At 45.8% G+C, this 17,354-nt stretch overlaps 1 protein-coding gene across 4 annotated transcripts in view; it reads left to right on the top strand.

Moving 5' to 3' along the window:
* The window catches only part of LOC109903954 (Ral GTPase activating protein catalytic subunit alpha 2), a 137,794-nt gene that overhangs the window by 46,646 nt on the left and 73,794 nt on the right, over nucleotides 1-17,354 (top strand). For 2 of the 4 annotated variants that reach the window (XM_031788261.1, XM_031788265.1), the window contains exons 5-20: nucleotides 498-541; nucleotides 668-848; nucleotides 1,341-1,456; nucleotides 1,660-1,798; nucleotides 2,656-2,861; nucleotides 3,220-3,462; nucleotides 3,859-4,038; nucleotides 4,492-4,626; nucleotides 4,746-4,894; nucleotides 7,188-7,299; nucleotides 7,555-7,792; nucleotides 10,144-10,317; nucleotides 12,763-12,912; nucleotides 15,317-15,439; nucleotides 15,913-15,998; nucleotides 16,132-16,396. In XM_031788261.1, the coding sequence (XP_031644121.1) occupies nucleotides 498-541; nucleotides 668-848; nucleotides 1,341-1,456; nucleotides 1,660-1,798; nucleotides 2,656-2,861; nucleotides 3,220-3,462; nucleotides 3,859-4,038; nucleotides 4,492-4,626; nucleotides 4,746-4,894; nucleotides 7,188-7,299; nucleotides 7,555-7,792; nucleotides 10,144-10,317; nucleotides 12,763-12,912; nucleotides 15,317-15,439; nucleotides 15,913-15,998; nucleotides 16,132-16,396 (2,541 nt within the window). Of the gene's footprint in view, nucleotides 1-497; nucleotides 542-667; nucleotides 849-1,340; nucleotides 1,457-1,659; nucleotides 1,799-2,655; nucleotides 2,862-3,219; nucleotides 3,463-3,858; nucleotides 4,039-4,491; nucleotides 4,627-4,745; nucleotides 4,895-7,187; nucleotides 7,300-7,554; nucleotides 7,793-10,143; nucleotides 10,318-12,762; nucleotides 12,913-15,055; nucleotides 15,116-15,316; nucleotides 15,440-15,912; nucleotides 15,999-16,131; nucleotides 16,397-17,354 lie in introns of all 4 variants that reach the window. The other 2 variants (XM_031788263.1, XM_031788264.1) reach the window with 2 other exon arrangements.

Here is a 17,354-nt window from a genome sequence, read left to right as displayed (position 1 = left end):
TGATGTCTTTTTAGGTCCCCCTCCACTAGAGAAACAAGCATTTACAGACCGTCACCTGGTGGAAAATGTATCTCTCCTTATGTCTCATTTCCAATCTCTTGGAGCCTAGGAGTTGGGATTGGAAGCAATTTATTCTTCATTTTTTCCAACACATTGATTTAACCTGATGAGTGGAGGAAGCAGGCATTTAGCAATCAGAGCAATGTCTCATTTGATTACCGCAGACCTGATTGGCTTCATAACTGCACGCCAGGCAATTGATGTTCATTTTCATCAGGAGAATGAGCAGCCTTCCCTCCCTGACTGGTTTATCACCACCCCCAAGGTCAATATTTACTGATGGAACAGACCGACGTGCTTGTCTCTCTGTGTTAAGTGTAACTATGTGCAGAGAGTAGTGTGTTGTGTCTCTAGTACCCATCAGGTGGAAGGCATATCTCTTTTGTTGGTGTCAGGGTTGTCCTCTGTTCTTCATGCTTTCTCGCTTTCCGTTGCAGGTTCTATTCTGAAAAAGCTTTTGCACACTGGAAACTCGTTCAAGGTGAGACTTGTTTTGCGTTTTCTAACACAAACTTGCACATGTTACTCCCACGTGACTGTGAAGGAGACGGAGCAGTCTGATCCTGTTCCGTGTACAGTAACCTGTCCCCTGTCCTCCTGCATGCAGATCAGATGTGAGGGAATTCGTCTGTTCCTGCTGTGGCTGCAGGCCCTGCAGAATAACTGTGCAGAGGAGCAGTTCCTCATCTTCGCCTGCCTGGTGCCAGGCTTCCCTGCTGTGCCCTCCACCAGAGGACCCTGCACCCTGGATACCATCATCTACAACCCTTTCTCCAACCCGCCCGATGGTGAGACCCCTCAGCGTCTCTCACACACATTTGTTTTTACTATCGTTGTCGGGACCAAGCGATTGATTTCCATTCAAAATCCTATTTTCCTTAACCTTAACCCATAAGCCTAACACCTAAGCCTAAAATAGCCTTTTTCCTTGAGGGGACCGGCAAAATGTACCCAGTTGTCCGGAATTTTCCTTGTTTTACTATCCTGGACTCTTTGTCCCCGCAAGGATAGTAAAACCAAACACACACGCTCAGCACACCCCAAGGTGCTCCATCTTCTGGTCCCCTGTCCTTACAGTTGAATGTGTCTCAGTTTGCTGTTCAGACCTGTTTCAGTGCCATCTGGAAGTTGTGCAATTTGAGCTGGGGCAGCTGACTGGGATTGTCTGGGTCCTGGGGAACTACACTGATTATTTCATGAACTGGACTGCTGGAGTGAGATGAAGGCCGTCTTCACTCCTCATTCCCTCTTTCACTCTGTTTCTCTCTCTGGCTCAACAGCCAAGGTGGTGCCTGAGGAGATTACACCGCTGGTGCCAGCTGTGCCAGGGGAGAAGCTGGCAGACGACCAGACCTGCTACATCCTCCAAACCCTGCTCAAGTTTATGGTTGTCCAGGTGAGGCTCCTGCTACAACATTGTCCTTCCTAGACAACACTGGATCACTCTGTGGCCTTGGTTGAATACTTTCAAAATGCATAATCTAATCAGATGAGGTAATTCTTTCCTGTAAAAACAAAGTCATGTGTCCAGTACCAAGCTTGTATGGGGCCTATTGTCTGGCTGTGTTGTGACTCAGTCTGCCTCTTTGTGTCTGAAAGGCGTCCAGTTTAGAGTGGAAGAACAAAGACAACCAGGATACCGGCTTCAGGTTTCTCTTCAGTCTGTTCAAGAAGTACTACCTTCCTCACCTCTTCCCCTCCTTCACCAAGCTCACCAACCTTTACAAGCCGCTTTTAGGTAGGGGTGTGTGGGTGTGGGTGAGTCCGTGCATGTAGGGTTGTAATTCCCTTTGCTATGAGCAGTCTTTTTTTAAAATATATACCGTTATGTCACCGTGGGTCAATTTGCAAAAACTCAAGAGCTTACTCTATTTGAGATTCTGAATGTGCAGCTTGACTCTAACACTCCTGGTAGCTTTTTACATTTATTTTTATTTTTTTAAAGTGGCATGCAAATTGGGTATTAGCTACTCTCCTAAGAAGCAGCTTTGGATAAAAATAAAACAATTTTGAGGGGAAGCGTAATATCATGCTCCTCTATTAAACCAGGCAAGTCAGAAGTTCTAATTTATAATTGCAGCAACAGGCCTTTGCCAAGTCAAAAACTTGACCCAAAAGCTAATTAATACAGTCGATGCACACAGATTCCCGAGGCCAGGCAATTTAGACATCTTGTCATGAACTTGATGTTTTCCTCCATTTCCCCTGTTCTAATGATCTACTCTGTCTGAGAGGGAATGTCTATTTTTAGCTAATTGCCAGTCAATTCAAAGGTATTCAACCCATGTTTAAATGAGGTTTCATGAATTATAGAAATTAAAATCCTTTCAACATTAACCTGGTCCACGAGGCTGTGGTTCACTGTAATTATCAGGGTTGTTCAGGTCAGTTACTTTGTGGGCTGAATTAAATATTTTCATATAATGGCCAGTAACAGCAAAAAGAACCTGATGTTGACTGAAAGAGCAGCGTGTTTAGATCTCGTGTAAAATCCTTATCTTTCTCTAACTCCCACTGTGTCTTTCACCTGCTGTATATATCACCCTCGTTTCCCTCTCTGTGTCTCTGACCCTTCCCTCTCCCTACCTCCCCCAGACCTCCCCCACCACAGACCAAAGCCTCTGTATGTTCCGGTGACCCGTAACAACGAGAGCACGTTCTGTACGAGAGACCAGTACCTGGCTCCCCGTGTGGCCTTCATCACCTGGCTGGTCACCTTCTTCCTGGAGAAGAAGTACGTCAGCACCGCCACCCCCAGCGCCAAGAACGGGACTAACGAGGTCATCCCCAAACTTATCCAGGTAGGTCCGATGTCAAACATGCTAGTAGATGCCAATAGACTTCCAGTCATTGCGCTAACACTAGTTAGCATTGGCTCGCGGAACTACCTCTAACTTCCTTCATACTGGACGCAGAGACATACAAATGGTATCCACGAGTTCATCTGACTCTAGGGAAGTAGATAAAGTATCCCTTTAATGCAGAAAGGATTGAATGGTCAGTTCCAAGGCGAGGTTTATTTTATTGTTGACTTGGAATAATTTTATTCAACCAACAGTTAATGCTATGTTTGTCTTGGTCTTTATAATTTATACTGGAACCCAGCCCTAAACCCTCTCACTGGTACCCTGTCCAACCTGCTGCTGTGTGTGTGTTCAGACTGTCACTGCAGGTAGTAGCAGTCAGGAGAAGGATAAAGACCGTGGTGGCGAGGGGGAGCCCAACGGCCCCACAGAGCCAGAGAAGAGCCACTCTAACAGTAGCACGCTGTCTGACCGGCGCCCCAGCGACTCCAGCCTGTGCAGCATCGACGAGGAGCACCGCAGCGTCTACGACATGGTGCACGCCATCCTACTCTCCACACGGGACAACATCAACTTCGTCAATGAGGTTTTTCACCAGGTACAGCCCACAGAGAGATGATGACAGTGTTTCCAAATGACTCAATGAGAGTATAAACTAGACTTTTCCTCTGCAGGAGCAGTTTTAGTTGTGAAGCTGATTTCCTTTGGTTCCCCACTAGCTTTGGAACATGATGCTTAGTAGGAAACCATCTTATCTGTTGTGTGCTGCCATCTAGTGCAAAGACACTATCACTACATCAAAGTGATCCTCTTAGCTGGAGCAAATTCAATAATTCAAGTTAATTCAAGTGACATGTCCTTAGCCACCACATCTGCTTCGTGTCATTTAGCAAACACCTTATTAGCATCCTGAAAATAAATGTATTCATTATCCAATGCCCATTATCCTATTTTCTCTTGCACTATACTGTGTAATATCTGTCTATATCTCTAGGCCTTCCTGTTGCCCTCCTGTGAGGCGTCAGCGACCCGGAAGGTGATCAAGGTGTACAGGAAGTGGATCCTGCAGGAGAAGCCAGGCTTCATGACGGAGCCGGAGAAGAGCAGACAGGCCGAGGTGGAGGAGAACCCAGAGCAGCTGATTATCACGGAGCCCGATAGCACACACACACAGGTAATGGCAGTGATACACAGACAAACACACACAGGGCATAAGGTAGCCTAGTGGTTAGAGCGTTGGGCCATTAAACGTAAAGGTCGCTAGTTCAAATCCACAAGCCGACAAGGTGAACAATCTGTCAATGTGCCCTTGAGCAAGGCACTTACCCCTAATTGGTCCAAGGATGGCTGACCCTGCCTGTGACCCTACTCTCCCCAATTTGGCAAAAAACACATTTCTGCACATTGGGATAAACAAAAAACACATTTCCATTTCACACGTGTATAAATCACAAATATAAACACTAACCTAATTATTATTATTACACAACTACACACACACACACACACACACACACACACACACACACACACACAGCACAAGTTAGTGGATGCGCAGACTAAAATTAACTCGGAACACTCAATTTCATACTCGCCACGCTGAATGGACGGTCGTGTCCTCCTGCAGGCGTTGGAGAGTCATGGTCACAAACGCTCGTCCAGTTGGGGCAGAACATACTCCTTCAGCAGTGCCATCAGCCGGGGCTGTCTCACTGAGGAACAGAACAGAGACATCAAGGCTGGCATCCAGCCCACCCTGCAGGTATGTGCGTGCGAGCGTGTTTTGTATTTTTTGACACGTTTTTGTTGTTGTTTTGCGGGTCCAGATGTATCTCATCAACCCTTGACCGTAGTTTTATCTCCATGCTCTACCCCCCCCAGGTGTTCCTGACCAACTCGGCCAACGTGTTTCTGCTGGAGCCGTGCCCAGACGTGGCCAAGCTACTGGACAACCAGGTGGAGGTGTGCAAGGGGGTGCTGAGCATCTACCGCCACGTGATCATGGAGCACGCCATGAACACACAGACATGGTACGTCAGTCAGCACCTCATCAACGTGCATACTGAAATACACTAAGCATGATCAATAAAATGTCACAATAGCGTTCAGTTTGGCTGCTGGGGCCCCCGGTGGGGGGCAAGGAGATCCCCCATCTACACTAAATCCATTGACCACTACGTGCTGTTTTCAAGATTAATTACAACTATTTGGTTGTAATATCTCCTCTTGAAGAGCGTAGTCAAAACTACACATTTCTGATTATTCCACATTTAGCTCTATCATCAGAGTTCTATAGTAAACATCAATTGATCATGTATTTTCAGATGCGCGAGGGTCAGATCCGTTTGGCTATCCATTTGTAGCTCGCTAGCAGAAGCAATGTGTCATTTAGCTTGCTTTATCAGAGATTAGGCTTTTGGAAAGAGCTTGACATCGTCCTGGTAAAGTTGTCTGTCGGACTACTGTCATCACCGTAAATCAAACCATATTTAGATATAGTCATCTAGTTTATCATCTAGTCTGTTATTAGCTAGCTTGCCAATTTGACGTGGTCCGTCAATCAATGTAGCCTATCATGTTTGTCAGCAGCAATCGTGACTAAACACGATTTAAAAACAATGTTGAAAATGGAATAATGTTAGGCCTACCCAGCGACGTTAGCTATGTCTGTTGGAGAAAAAAGTACATACTTTTACTTGCCGCTATGGTAAGCCAACTGTACAAAGTTTCTACCGGTAGCTGCTACTTGACAGGCAGATCCCACAAAGGATGGGACAATTTACCTAAACCACTCACACTTGTCAGGTATAGCTCACTTTTTATTTTACGGGACTCAAATATCCAATTAATGGTGGCCAATATTTTGAGATATCGTGAGGCTACCCTCCAGGTTTTTCACAATTTCTAAACAGGATTTTAGGAATTTTTGCTAATTTCTTCAAAATAAATAACTGACCCTTTACAGACCCTTTACTCAGTACTTTGTTGAAGCACCTTTGGGAGTGATTACAGCCTCGTGTCTTCTTGGGTATGACGCTACAAGCTTAACACACCTGTATTTGGGGAGTTTCTCCCATTCTTCTCTCAAGCTCTGTCAGGTTGGATGGGGAATGTCGCTGCACAGCTATTTTCTGGTCTCTCCAGAGATGTTCGATCGTGTTTAAGGTCGAGCTCTGGCTGCGCCACTCAAGGACATTGAGACTTGTCCCGAAGCCACTCCTGCGTTGTCTTTCTGTGTGCTTTGGGTTGTTGTCCTGTTGGAAGATTAACCTTTGCCCCAGTCTGAGGTCCTAAGTGCTCTGGAGCAAGTTTTCATCAAGCATTTCTCTGTACTTGGCTCCGTTCATCTTTCCCTTGATCCTGACTAGTCTCCCAGTCCTTGCTGCTGAAAAACATCCCCAAAGCATGATGCTGCCACCACCATGCTTCCCTGTAGGGATGTTGCCAGGTTTCCTCCAGACATGAAGCTTGGCATTCAGGCCAAAGAGTTCAAACTGGGTGTCATCAGACCAGAGAACCTTGTTTCTCATGGTCTGAGTCCTTCAGGTGCCATTTGGCAAACTCTAAGCTGGCTGTCATGTGCCTTTTACTGAGGAATGGCTTCTGTCTGGCCACTCTACCATAAAGGCCTGTTTGGTGGAGTGCTGCAGAGATGGTTGTCCTTCTCAAAGATTGTTCCATCTCCTCAGAGAAACTCTGGAGCCATGTCAGAGTGACCATCGGGTTCTTGGTCACCTCCCTGACCAAAGCCCTTCTCCCCCGATTGCTCAGTTTGGCCAGGCGGCCAGCTTTAGGAAGCGTGTTGGTGGTTCCAAACTTCTTCCATTTAAGAATGGTGGAGGCCACTGAGTTCTTGGGGACCTTCAACTTCGACCTATTACTTCGACCTCATGACTTGTTTTTTTGCTCTGACATGCACTGTCAACTGTGGGACCTTATATAGACAGGTGTGTGCCTTTACAAATCATGTCCAAAAATTGTATACATTTGCTAAAAATTCTAAACACCTGTTTTCACTTTGTCATTATGAGGTATTGTGTGTAGCTAGATGAGGAATAAAAAAAATAAAAAAAATTGTATACATTTTAGAACAAGTCTGTAATGTAACAAAATGTGGAAAAAGGGGTCTGAATACTTTCCGAATGCACTGTATATACTGTTTGTGTACACCCACTGGCTTAAATAGGAAAACAAATTCTAAACCAAGCGGTTGCTTTTACCTGAAGGACTGTATTGTCAGACAGGCCTGGACAGTTCCACTGTGTTATATGATAATCTACTTATACACCATGATGGACTAATCATATCTTCTGGTGTGTGTAGGGAGCAGATGCTACAGGTGCTGCTGAGGATCACTGAGGCGGTGATGAAGAGGCCTCAGGAGAACCAAAGAAAAGACATTTTTGCTGAGAGCCTGGCTGCCATCCTTTTCCGGGTCAGTCAGCCTGGGGATCATACAGCCTGTCTTACTGTTAGTTGTTCTGATACCTCTGTTAGAAGAAGTCCAGCTGAGCTCCTGGAAATGGTTGTTGCCCATGATGTTAATATAATGTGGAAACAATGTTACAGCTCTAATGGCTTGTTAGTGTTTTGATTACAAGCCAATAAGAACCAGCTGCCTGCCTATGGTGATTAATGAGATGTTCTGTTTCGTCCTCCTGTCTTTGTGCCCCTGTACATCCTCCCCCAGACGATCATCGTGGCGTGGGTACGGGCCAACCTGTGTGTGTTCATCTCTCGGGAGCTGTGGGACGAGCTGCTGTCTGTACTGTCGTCTCTGACAGGCTGGGAGGAGCTGGTGACCGAGTGGGCCAGCATCATGGATTCTCTGACCGCGGTCCTGGCCCGCTCCGTTTACGGCCTGGACATGAGCAACCTGCCCCTGGACAAACTCAGCGAACAGAAGGAGAAGAAACAAAGGGGACGGGGTGAGGAGGCAGGGGGAGAGAGAGGGGGATGGAGGCAGGGCTTTAAAGTGCAACCCTTTTGGTTGCGAACGCTCCTTAATATTTTAATTTGGAAGCACCAGTGCGCCTAGAAAACATCCGCCATATAACAATTATTATAATGGTTAGGCTTAGCTGTATTGCTGTTTAGGAGTTCCCTAGAGGAAACACGCAGATTTGTGACTGTGGTGGTTGCACAATTACTACAGAGAAAGCCACGTGTCTCTAGCCCAAACCATTCCAAAGTTGTGATCCATATCACTGCCTCGGTTTTTTTCATTGGCGTCGATGCGGGATGCATCTCCATTGGCTGGATGCATCTCCATTGGCTGGATGCATCTCCATTGGCTGGACATATTTTTTACATTCATAAACCACGTCGTGGGATGTGCTAAAACGATTCTAAAACAGCTTGTTCAGTTATCTTACCTCATTATCTAGCAAGCTAACAACCTGGTAACTTTACCAGTACATCCAAACATTTAGCGGAACAGAAACAATGGAAAAGGGATAGCTTAGGAAATGTTGCTTTTTAAACAATGTAGAAACCTAATATTCCACAAATGACTTTGTAATTTCAATGACAGGTATTTGTATTGACATTTTAGCTTTTATAATAAACACATGGCTTTATAGGCTTGTTCGTTTCTATGGCACAACATAAACTCAGCAAAAAAGAAGGACCCTGTCTTTCAAAGATAATTCGTAAAAATCCAAATAACTTCACAGATCTTCATTGTAAAGGGTTTAAACACTGTTTCCCATGCTTGTTCAATGAACCATAAACAATTAATGAACATGCACCTGTGGAACGGTCGTTATGTCACTAACAGCAGACAGACGGTAGGCAATAAAGGTCACAGTTATGAAAACTTAGGACACTAAAGAGGCCTTTCTGCTGATTTGGAAAAACACCAAATGAAAGATGCCCAGGGTCCCTGCTCATCTGGGTGAATGTGCTTAAGCATACTGCAAGGAGGCATGAGGACTGCAGATGTGGCCAGGGCAATAAATTGCAATGTCAGTACTGTGAGACGCCTAAGACAGCGCTACAGGGAGACTGGACGGACCGCTGATCGTCCTCACAGTGGCAGACCACGTGTAACACCTGCACAGGATCTGTACATCTGAACATCACACCTGCGTGACCGGTTAAGTATGGCAACATCAACTGCCCGAGTTACACCAGGAACGCACAATCCGTCCATCAGTGCTCAGACTGTCTGGAATAAGGCTGAGAGAGGCTGGACTGAGGGCATGTAGACCTGTTATAAGGTAGGTCCTCACCAGACATCACCGGCAACAACGTGGGAACAAACCCACCGTCGCTGGACCAGACAGGACTGGCAAAAAGTGCTCTTCACTGGCGAGTCGTGGTTTTGTCTCACCAGGGGTGATGGTTGGATTCGCGTTTATGTGCGAAGGAATGAGCGTTACACCGAGGCCTGTACTCTGGAGCGGGATCAATTTGGAGAGTAGGTAATCTCAATGCTGTGCGTTACAGGGAAGACATCCTCCTTCATGTGGTACCCTTCCTGCAGGCTCATCCTGACATGACCCTCCAGCATGACAATGCCACCAGCCATACTGCTCGTTCTGTGAGTGATTTCCTGCAAGACAGGAATGTCTTCTACCATGGCAAGCGAAGAGCCCGGTTCTCAATTTAATTGAGCATGTCTGTGACCTGTTGGATCGGAGGGTGAGGGCTAGGGCCATTCCCCCCAGAAATGTCCGGGAACTTGCAGGTACCTTGGTGGAAGAGTGGGGTAACATTTCACAGCAAGAACTGCCAAATCCGGTGCAGTCCATGAGGAGGAGATTCACTGCAGTACTTAATGCAGCTGGTGGCCACACCAGATACTGACTGTTACTTCTGATTTTGACCCACCCCCCTTTTGTTCAGGGACACATTTTTCCATTTCTGTTAGTCAAATGTCTGTGGAACTTGTTCATTTTATGTCTCAGTTATTGAATCTTGTTATGTTCATACAAATATTTACACATGTTAAGTTTGCTGAAAATAAACGCAGTTGACAGTGAGAGGATGTTTCTTTTTTTGCTGAGTTTAGCTAGAATTCATACCGGCCCAATAGAGGCTCTATCTCAATTTGTCTGGTGCTCCTAGATTTTATGTGGTGCTCTTAACTTGTTAAAGTTGGAAGCACCCATGTGTTTTTTAAAATTGAAAGCCCTGGATGGATGTAGGGATCGAGGGGCATGACACTGTGTAAGCCTCAGAGAACAGAGCAACATTGGTCAAAAGATTCAGTTTCTCTTTATGCTTCTGTATTTATATTATTTGCGTGTGTCTGTCTCTCTTGTCTATGTCTCAGGGGTGATCCAGGACTCCCAGAAGGCAGCAGCGGTGGCCAGGTCCTTCTCTTTGAGCTGGAGGAACCAGGGAGACCAGCAGGGGGTCCAGGAGCCCATGAGGTTCCGCAGCGCTACCACCTCAGGGGCCCCCGGCGTGGAGAAGGCACGCAACAACGTCCGACAGAAAGCCACAGGTGAACATACACACACATGCTAAAAAATGACAGGTAATGAAGTCATATTTGGCAAGTGTCAGTTCTCAGAGTCCCTCTATGACACTACAGTGTAGACCAGACCCTCTATAGACTCCACAGTGAGTGTATATAAAAGCAGGGCATGTGTACGTTAGCCCAGGTGCTGGTGAGGGGCTCCGCTCTAAGCACAAAGCGATAGCAGATGGTCTCCATTGTTCCTGTCAGATGTCATTGGCCAAAGTCAACATGTTTCTGTGTCAGTTCCCCGGCGCACACACACTCCCCTGGTGATGGACGTTGTTGCTTCATTGTTCAGATACAGTGAACAACATCCACTTGACTGATGGAGATGTCTCAGTCTAATGATCAGTTGAGCTCTCAGGTGATCCAGAGCAGAGATGAGCTGTCTCTAAACTAGCTAATCCCTAACGGAAGGGGATGAAAGTGTGACCCGCCTTGCTTGTTTCTTCACCCTCCTCCTTTCTCTCTGTCTCTCTGTCTCTCTGTCTGTCTCTCTGTCTGTCTGTCTGTCTCTCTCTCTCTCTGTCTGTCTGTCTCTGTCTGTCTGTCTCTCTGTCTGTCTCTCTGTCTGTCTCTCTGTCTGTCTCTCTGTCTGTCTCTCTCTGTGTAATGACTGATAGCATCTCTGCTCGCTGAAGAGCTTGTTGAGCCTGGACCAGATGTAGTCGGGCCTGAAGGAGGACTCTTAAAAGAGTGTGTGTGTGCATGCAGAGGCCGACATGAAACGCCACCGCCTTAAATTCTTACTTTTCTCTCGTCTAATTGGATTTCTCCCACATTGATCATCAAACATCCCGATATCCCTCCTCCCCCCCCCCCCCCCCCTTCTCCTTGAGAGAGGGCCCACACATCAATCCATGGACGTTTTTGATAGTTTCATTAAGAGTGTAATTAATGCTCATTAATATGCATAAAATGGCTAACAGTAGCGGTCTGTAGTGGAGACGATGCTATCTCCAAATGAAAGTGACTAATTAAAGTGTGGTGTAGGCAGAGAATAGAATCCTCTTTCTCTTGCAATGCTCCTCTCTCTTTTAGATTAGGCCTGAAGTGCTGTCCACACACACTTCCCCAACGCCTTATCATTGAAAACTGAAAATGTGTGTAATCTCATTTATGCCAATACGTCCTTGGCAATGTTTTTCTGATGAGTATTTCCTGCGACATGGTGTTGAAATGACTGGGAACTAATAATAAATATGGTCATATTGTCCTATTGACTGACTACAGATGTATGATCTGAATTTGTGCCAGGTTGCCACGGCAGGACAAATAGTCCCGCAGCGACAGGAAATGTGGATTATAGCACATTTTACATTTTTGTAGGGGTTGATCTTTTTTTCGTAAGGGAAAATCAAGTCTGAAATTGCAAAGTGGAAATGTACAAACTTCAGAAACCCCTTTTTAAACCTCAATTACACGACACATTTCAAATGTCCTGCATTGCAGGAAGGTTCTCCTGCAACAGGGTGATCAAATTAAGATCCTAGGTCTACTCATTTCAAACCAGAACCTTATTCTTTATTATGGAAATAATGGACTAGAATGCAATATGTGCGACACATGAATTGTGTCACTATAAAAGCTAGCGTGTCCCAGCCCTTTCCAGCTGACTTTTGCTTTTGTTTTTGTTCCTTTATTTTTATGGGATCACGTTACAAAGTTGTGTGTGGATGGGAATAAGTTGTCTTTACTGTGATGCACTCAAAGCCAGTTGTATTTGTCCTCTTCTGTCATGTGCATAGAGAACTAATTCATCTGGGCTTCAAATAAAAGCAAGGCGTTGCATAAATGACGTCTCTCAAATGTAGACGGGTTCATTTAAAAAAATATGTTTTTTAAATGTATTTTTTAGAATATGCAACAACAAATCTGGTAGAGCAGTGTCTTTTGTTTTGGTGAAGAGCCCTCAAGTGTCAAATGAATACGAGATCTAGACTCGGGGTTTAGGCTTTAATATATTCTGTATTTTTTCTTTACACGGAAGTCTCAGTTAATAGTTCTTAATTTCCTGTCTCAGTAATTTCACTTTGCCTGTTTGTTTCCCTCTTAATGCCTTAGGGCTGAAGTTGGAGTCGCACAACAACAAAAAACCTTACAATTTTCGAGCAAATTGACATGAATGACAGTTCAAGTTACACCTGCAGATCTCAAATTAGGATTCAACCCTTCGTGGATTTTGTCTTTAGTTATATTTTTCTGCACTATTTCTTCCCCTCTTACAATTTTTATGCAAAGGGTTAAATGTATTTGCCAGTGGTGTCCTTCTGCCATTCTACTCTATGATCTTATTGACTTATCCCCCCTTCTCTCTTCCTCTTCTTTTTCCTCCTTCCTTCCTTCCTTCCCTCTCTCTCTCTCTCTCTCTCTCTCTCTCTCTCTCTCTCTCTCTCTCTCTCGCTCTCTCTCGCTCTGTGATGGAAGCTAAGCGAAGCCAGTCTATCAGCAGCTGTGTCCATCTTTACGAGGCTCTGCCCGCTACTAAAAGCGTTCCTATGCTGCTTCACACTGTGAGCTCTTTCTTGCCTGGTCTCTCCTCCTCTTCCGGTAACTCTTGCTCTCACAGGCTTTCAGGTAAAGTGTTTCTGAGAGCTGTCTGTGTGGTGTCCTGTCTGTCTCTTCCGCCTGTCTGTCACTACTCTATCTCCCGTCTCTTATTCTCCTGTTAGTCCCTCACTGTTTTATTAACACTCAGTGAAGTTGAAACCCTTGTTGTTTCTCACGGCTACTTACTGTCGTTTTGGATTGAAAGTAAAAAAGGATAATTGTCTGAGAATTGTATACTAATCTGTTCTAATGTTTATTACTGCATGTTCCTATTCCATCTCACTATGTGGCTAAAACAATGGAACCATTTTATAATTTTAAAGGTGCTACAAAAGATTTTCTAGAATTTTTGGATTGTAATTTCAGAAAATTTCTATAAAATATCTGGCACTAATAGTAGAATGATAGTGTTTCACAGTATTACTTACCCACCAGCGTTGTGATTGGCTAAGATATTCGCCTATTGATTTCTCCCACCGGAGCGTCAAACTGGGAAGAATGTTCTGGCTATGTTATCTAAAAGTACACCTGCTTGTCAGACATCTAATTTCAAAATAATGGGCATTAATATTTCTGTAGTTGGTCCCCCTTTGCTGCTATAATAGCCTCTGCTCTTCTGGGAAGTCTTTCCACTAGATGCTTGAACATCGCTGCTGGGACTTGCTTCTATTCAGCCACGAGCTTAGTGAGGTCGGGCACTGATGTTGGGCGATTAGGCCTGGCTCACAGTCTGCGTTCCAATTCATCCCAAAGGTGTTCGATGGGGTTGAGGTAGGGCTCTGTGCAGGCCAGTCAAGTTCTTCCACACCGATCTCAACAAACCATTTCTGTTTTTCCTAGCCACCGTGCTTCTACACCTGCATTGCTTGCTGTTTGGGGTTTTAGGCTGGGTTTCTGTACAGCACTTTGAGATCTCAATTGATGTACGAAGGGCTATATAAATAAATTTGATTTGATTTGTATGGACCTCACTTTGTGCATGTGGGCATTATCATGCTCTAACAGGAAAGGGCCTTCCCCAAACTGTTAACACAAAGTTGGAAGCACAGTCATTCAGAATGTCATTGTATGCTTTAGTGTTAAGATTTCCCTTCACTGGAACTAAGGGGCCCAAACCATGAAAAACAGCCCCAGACCACTATTCCTCCTCCACCAAACTTTACAGTTGGCACTATGCATTGGGGCAGGAAGCGTTCTCCTGGCATCCACCAAACCCAGATGTGTCCGTCGGACTGCCAGATGGTGAAGTGGAATTCATCACTCCAGAGAATGCGTTTCCACTGCTCCAGAGTTCAATGGCTGCGAGCTTTATACCACTCCAGCCGACACTTGGCATTGCGCATGATGATCTTAGGCTTATGTGTGGCTACTTGGCTATGGAAACCAGAGGCAGTTTGGATCTCTGTAGTGAGTAATGGAGCACAGGCGATTTTTACACGCTTCAGCACTCAGCAGTCCCGTTCTGTGAGCTTGTGTGACCTACCACTTCGCAGCTGAGTCGTTGTTGCTCCTAAACGTTTTCACTTCACAATAACAGCACATTTAACGAAATGACTTGCATCCTATGACGGTGCCACGTTGAAATTCACTGAGCTCTTCAGTAAGGCCATTGTACTGCCAATGTTTGTCTATGGAGATTGCATGGCTGTGTGCTCAATTTTACACACCTGTCAGCAACGGGTGTGGCTGAAATAGCCAAATCCATTCATTTGAAGGGGTGTCCACATACTTTTGTGTGTGTGTGTATATATCCACAGGGGAGATAGATATATAGATGGATAGAGTAGCGGAAATAGCTAATTTCCTGGTTGCTAAAATTCTAGAGCTCGCTCAATTTCAGTTTTTATGAGAAAAAAAGCACTGAAGAGGGTAGTGAATCATTGTACTAAACTGGGGGAAAAAATATCGTTTTTACAGGTGTTTGAAGCTGGTGGACCAAAACTGAAAGAAACTTTCATTTTGGTCCACCAGCTTGAAACAGCTGTAAAAACGATATTTCACAGCGATTTTGATGGTGCAATGATTCCCTACACTATTCAGTGCTTGTTTTCTCAGATAAACTGAAATTGAGCGAACAGTGTAGAATTTTTAGCAACCAGGACATGACAGAGTGATTTTCAGTAGATAACACAAACACAAAGTCAGAACAATTTTCCCGGTTTGACAACAGATGCCGCTCCGTCGGGTGGAATCAATAGCCGAATATCACAGCCAATCACAACACTGGTGGGTAAGTAATACTGTGAAACACTATCATTCCACTATTAGTGCCAGATATATTATAGACATTTTCCGAGAAATCCTATGTGTCGCACCTTGAAGTTGCTGGAGTTCTGTGTGGTAGAGCATGTCTTGTGTGCCGGATATGAGATGCCTGATGCATTGCTCTTAACCCTCTGTCCTCTCCTGGCTCCCTGGTCGTGGTGCCCAGATGTGGAGGAGGGCCAGTTGTCTGAGTGTGGGGGAGACGGGGAGCTGGAGGCTGGAGACAGCCCTCTACCACGCAGCAGCAGCACCTCCGACATCACACAACAACTGACTGACACCTTCCCAGGTAGGGATACACCAATGAGTGCGCGAACACACACAGCGTGAGGGTGTGTTCTAACGTGGGCCATTTTTGCTGCCCTCTAGTGGAAGTATCTATACTGCCGCTAACAATGTGCCCATCTATACAGTGATTGATGTGCTTTGAAGACTACAGGCTACAACAGTGGTTCCCGACCAGGGGTACTAGGACCCCTGGGGCTACTTGGTCTATCCACAGGGGCTACTTGAGAAGCCTGATGAGACCATAGGTCGTCTGCTGGTTAAATGTACATGAAGGGGTACTCCGGGCAGAGCTAAATTCAGTTGGTGGTACAGTAACCGAAAAAAGGTTGGAACCTCTGGGCTACAACTGATTCTGATCATGTATCTAGAGGATGTAGGGATAAGACTAGAACAGTATTTATGACCAGGGGCTGTCTGCTGTGGGGGGTGGCTGTTTGTGTGTCCAGTGTGATTAACAGTCACTGTGACCTCCAGGCCACAAGAGGGAGTACTCCCCCAACAACTCCTGTGGCTCCGATAGCAGGGCGTCGGAAGCGAGGACAGACGGCGACCCGCCAGTGGTGAGAAACACACACCCGACGCAAAATCTGTGACCCTCTTACTTTGTTTGGTTATTTCAGCAGGTCATCTGTGGAGGTCTGATAGAGGCATCTCTGAAACAACCACTGATGACTTCTCCCTCTGTGCTCCCAGATTCTGATCCGGCGGAGCAGCAGTCCGGTCGATCTGGACTACTCTGTAGAGGGACACAACAACTATGCAAGGCCCACGCTCCAGGAGAAAAGTGTGAGTGTGAGCAGCGAGACGTCCAACGGCTACTTGAACGACGCTGACGGCAGTCTGCTGGCCTGGCAGGCCTTTGAGGAGGAGGCAGACACCCAGTCAGCCCAGATAGATGTCACAGCAGACACAGGGAGCCAGAGGAACCTGCTGCTCAGCCACAATGAGGCCCTGGCAGGTACTGAACTGTACTGGTTGGTTGGTTGGTTGGTTGGGGGGGGTGTTGATAAGGTTTCCGGGGGGGCTGATTTTGGTAACTGAGGCTAGGATTGCACTGGTTTATATGTGATAAATACTGTAGCATATGGCCTTCAGGTTCAGTAGATTTGTATTCTGTGGGGTTTGTCAGATTCAGGTGTTTGTCCGTGGGTCGTGTGGGGATTAATCTCAGAGCAGCCTGACCTTTCAGAGGATTAGCATAACCTTCATAGCCAGCCTCTGTCTGCTCTACAGTATCTTCCCCTGCACTGCCTGCCCTCCCTCACCCTGGCCTAGGAAGTTTTACAGAGAAAACACTCCCTCTCTCTCCACCTCTATCTAGCCTTGGACGTGTTCTGGTTTTGCCACCTGCTCAGGGGTCTTTATTCAGCAGGCAGCTGGGCCTTTTGTTTATTAAGCTGTTTTTGGTATTAGGTTTACGCATTATGGCTATTGAGGGAGGGCACATAAAGATGGATTGATTACTACTGTTACATGTTTACTGGGAAATGTTAGGTGAGAGTCTCCTTGCTATGAAGAAATGTTAGGTACGTCTCTGGAAAGTATCTCAAAATATTATCGTGGTTCAGCGTAGGTGAATATTTGGAAAAAACAGCTGTGGCTAATAGCTGTCAATTCTTGTCAAAAAAGAAAATCCCTTAGCGTAACCCCTGACCCTTAGCGTAACCCCTGACCCGACACCATCCCCACCTCGTCTGTACTCTTACATTGAATAATTGTGAATTCTTGTGATTTTGCTCCGTCAAGCTCCACTGTCTTCTGGTTGTCCTCATGTTTTCTGTCCTGAGTGTTTTCTCTCCCCACTCCGCACCCCTGTCGCACCAGCAGCAGTCCTGTCCCACCACCAACTGCAGTACCCCTGTCCCACCACCAGCAGCAGCGCTCCTGTCCCAATACCAGCAGCAGCACCCCTGTCC

This window comes from Oncorhynchus kisutch, linkage group LG14 (genome assembly GCF_002021735.2).
Source record: "Oncorhynchus kisutch isolate 150728-3 linkage group LG14, Okis_V2, whole genome shotgun sequence".
NCBI lineage: Eukaryota > Metazoa > Chordata > Actinopteri > Salmoniformes > Salmonidae > Oncorhynchus > Oncorhynchus kisutch.
The sequence above is the reverse complement of the archived record's forward strand: the minus strand, read 5'-3'. Positions and strand labels throughout refer to the sequence as shown.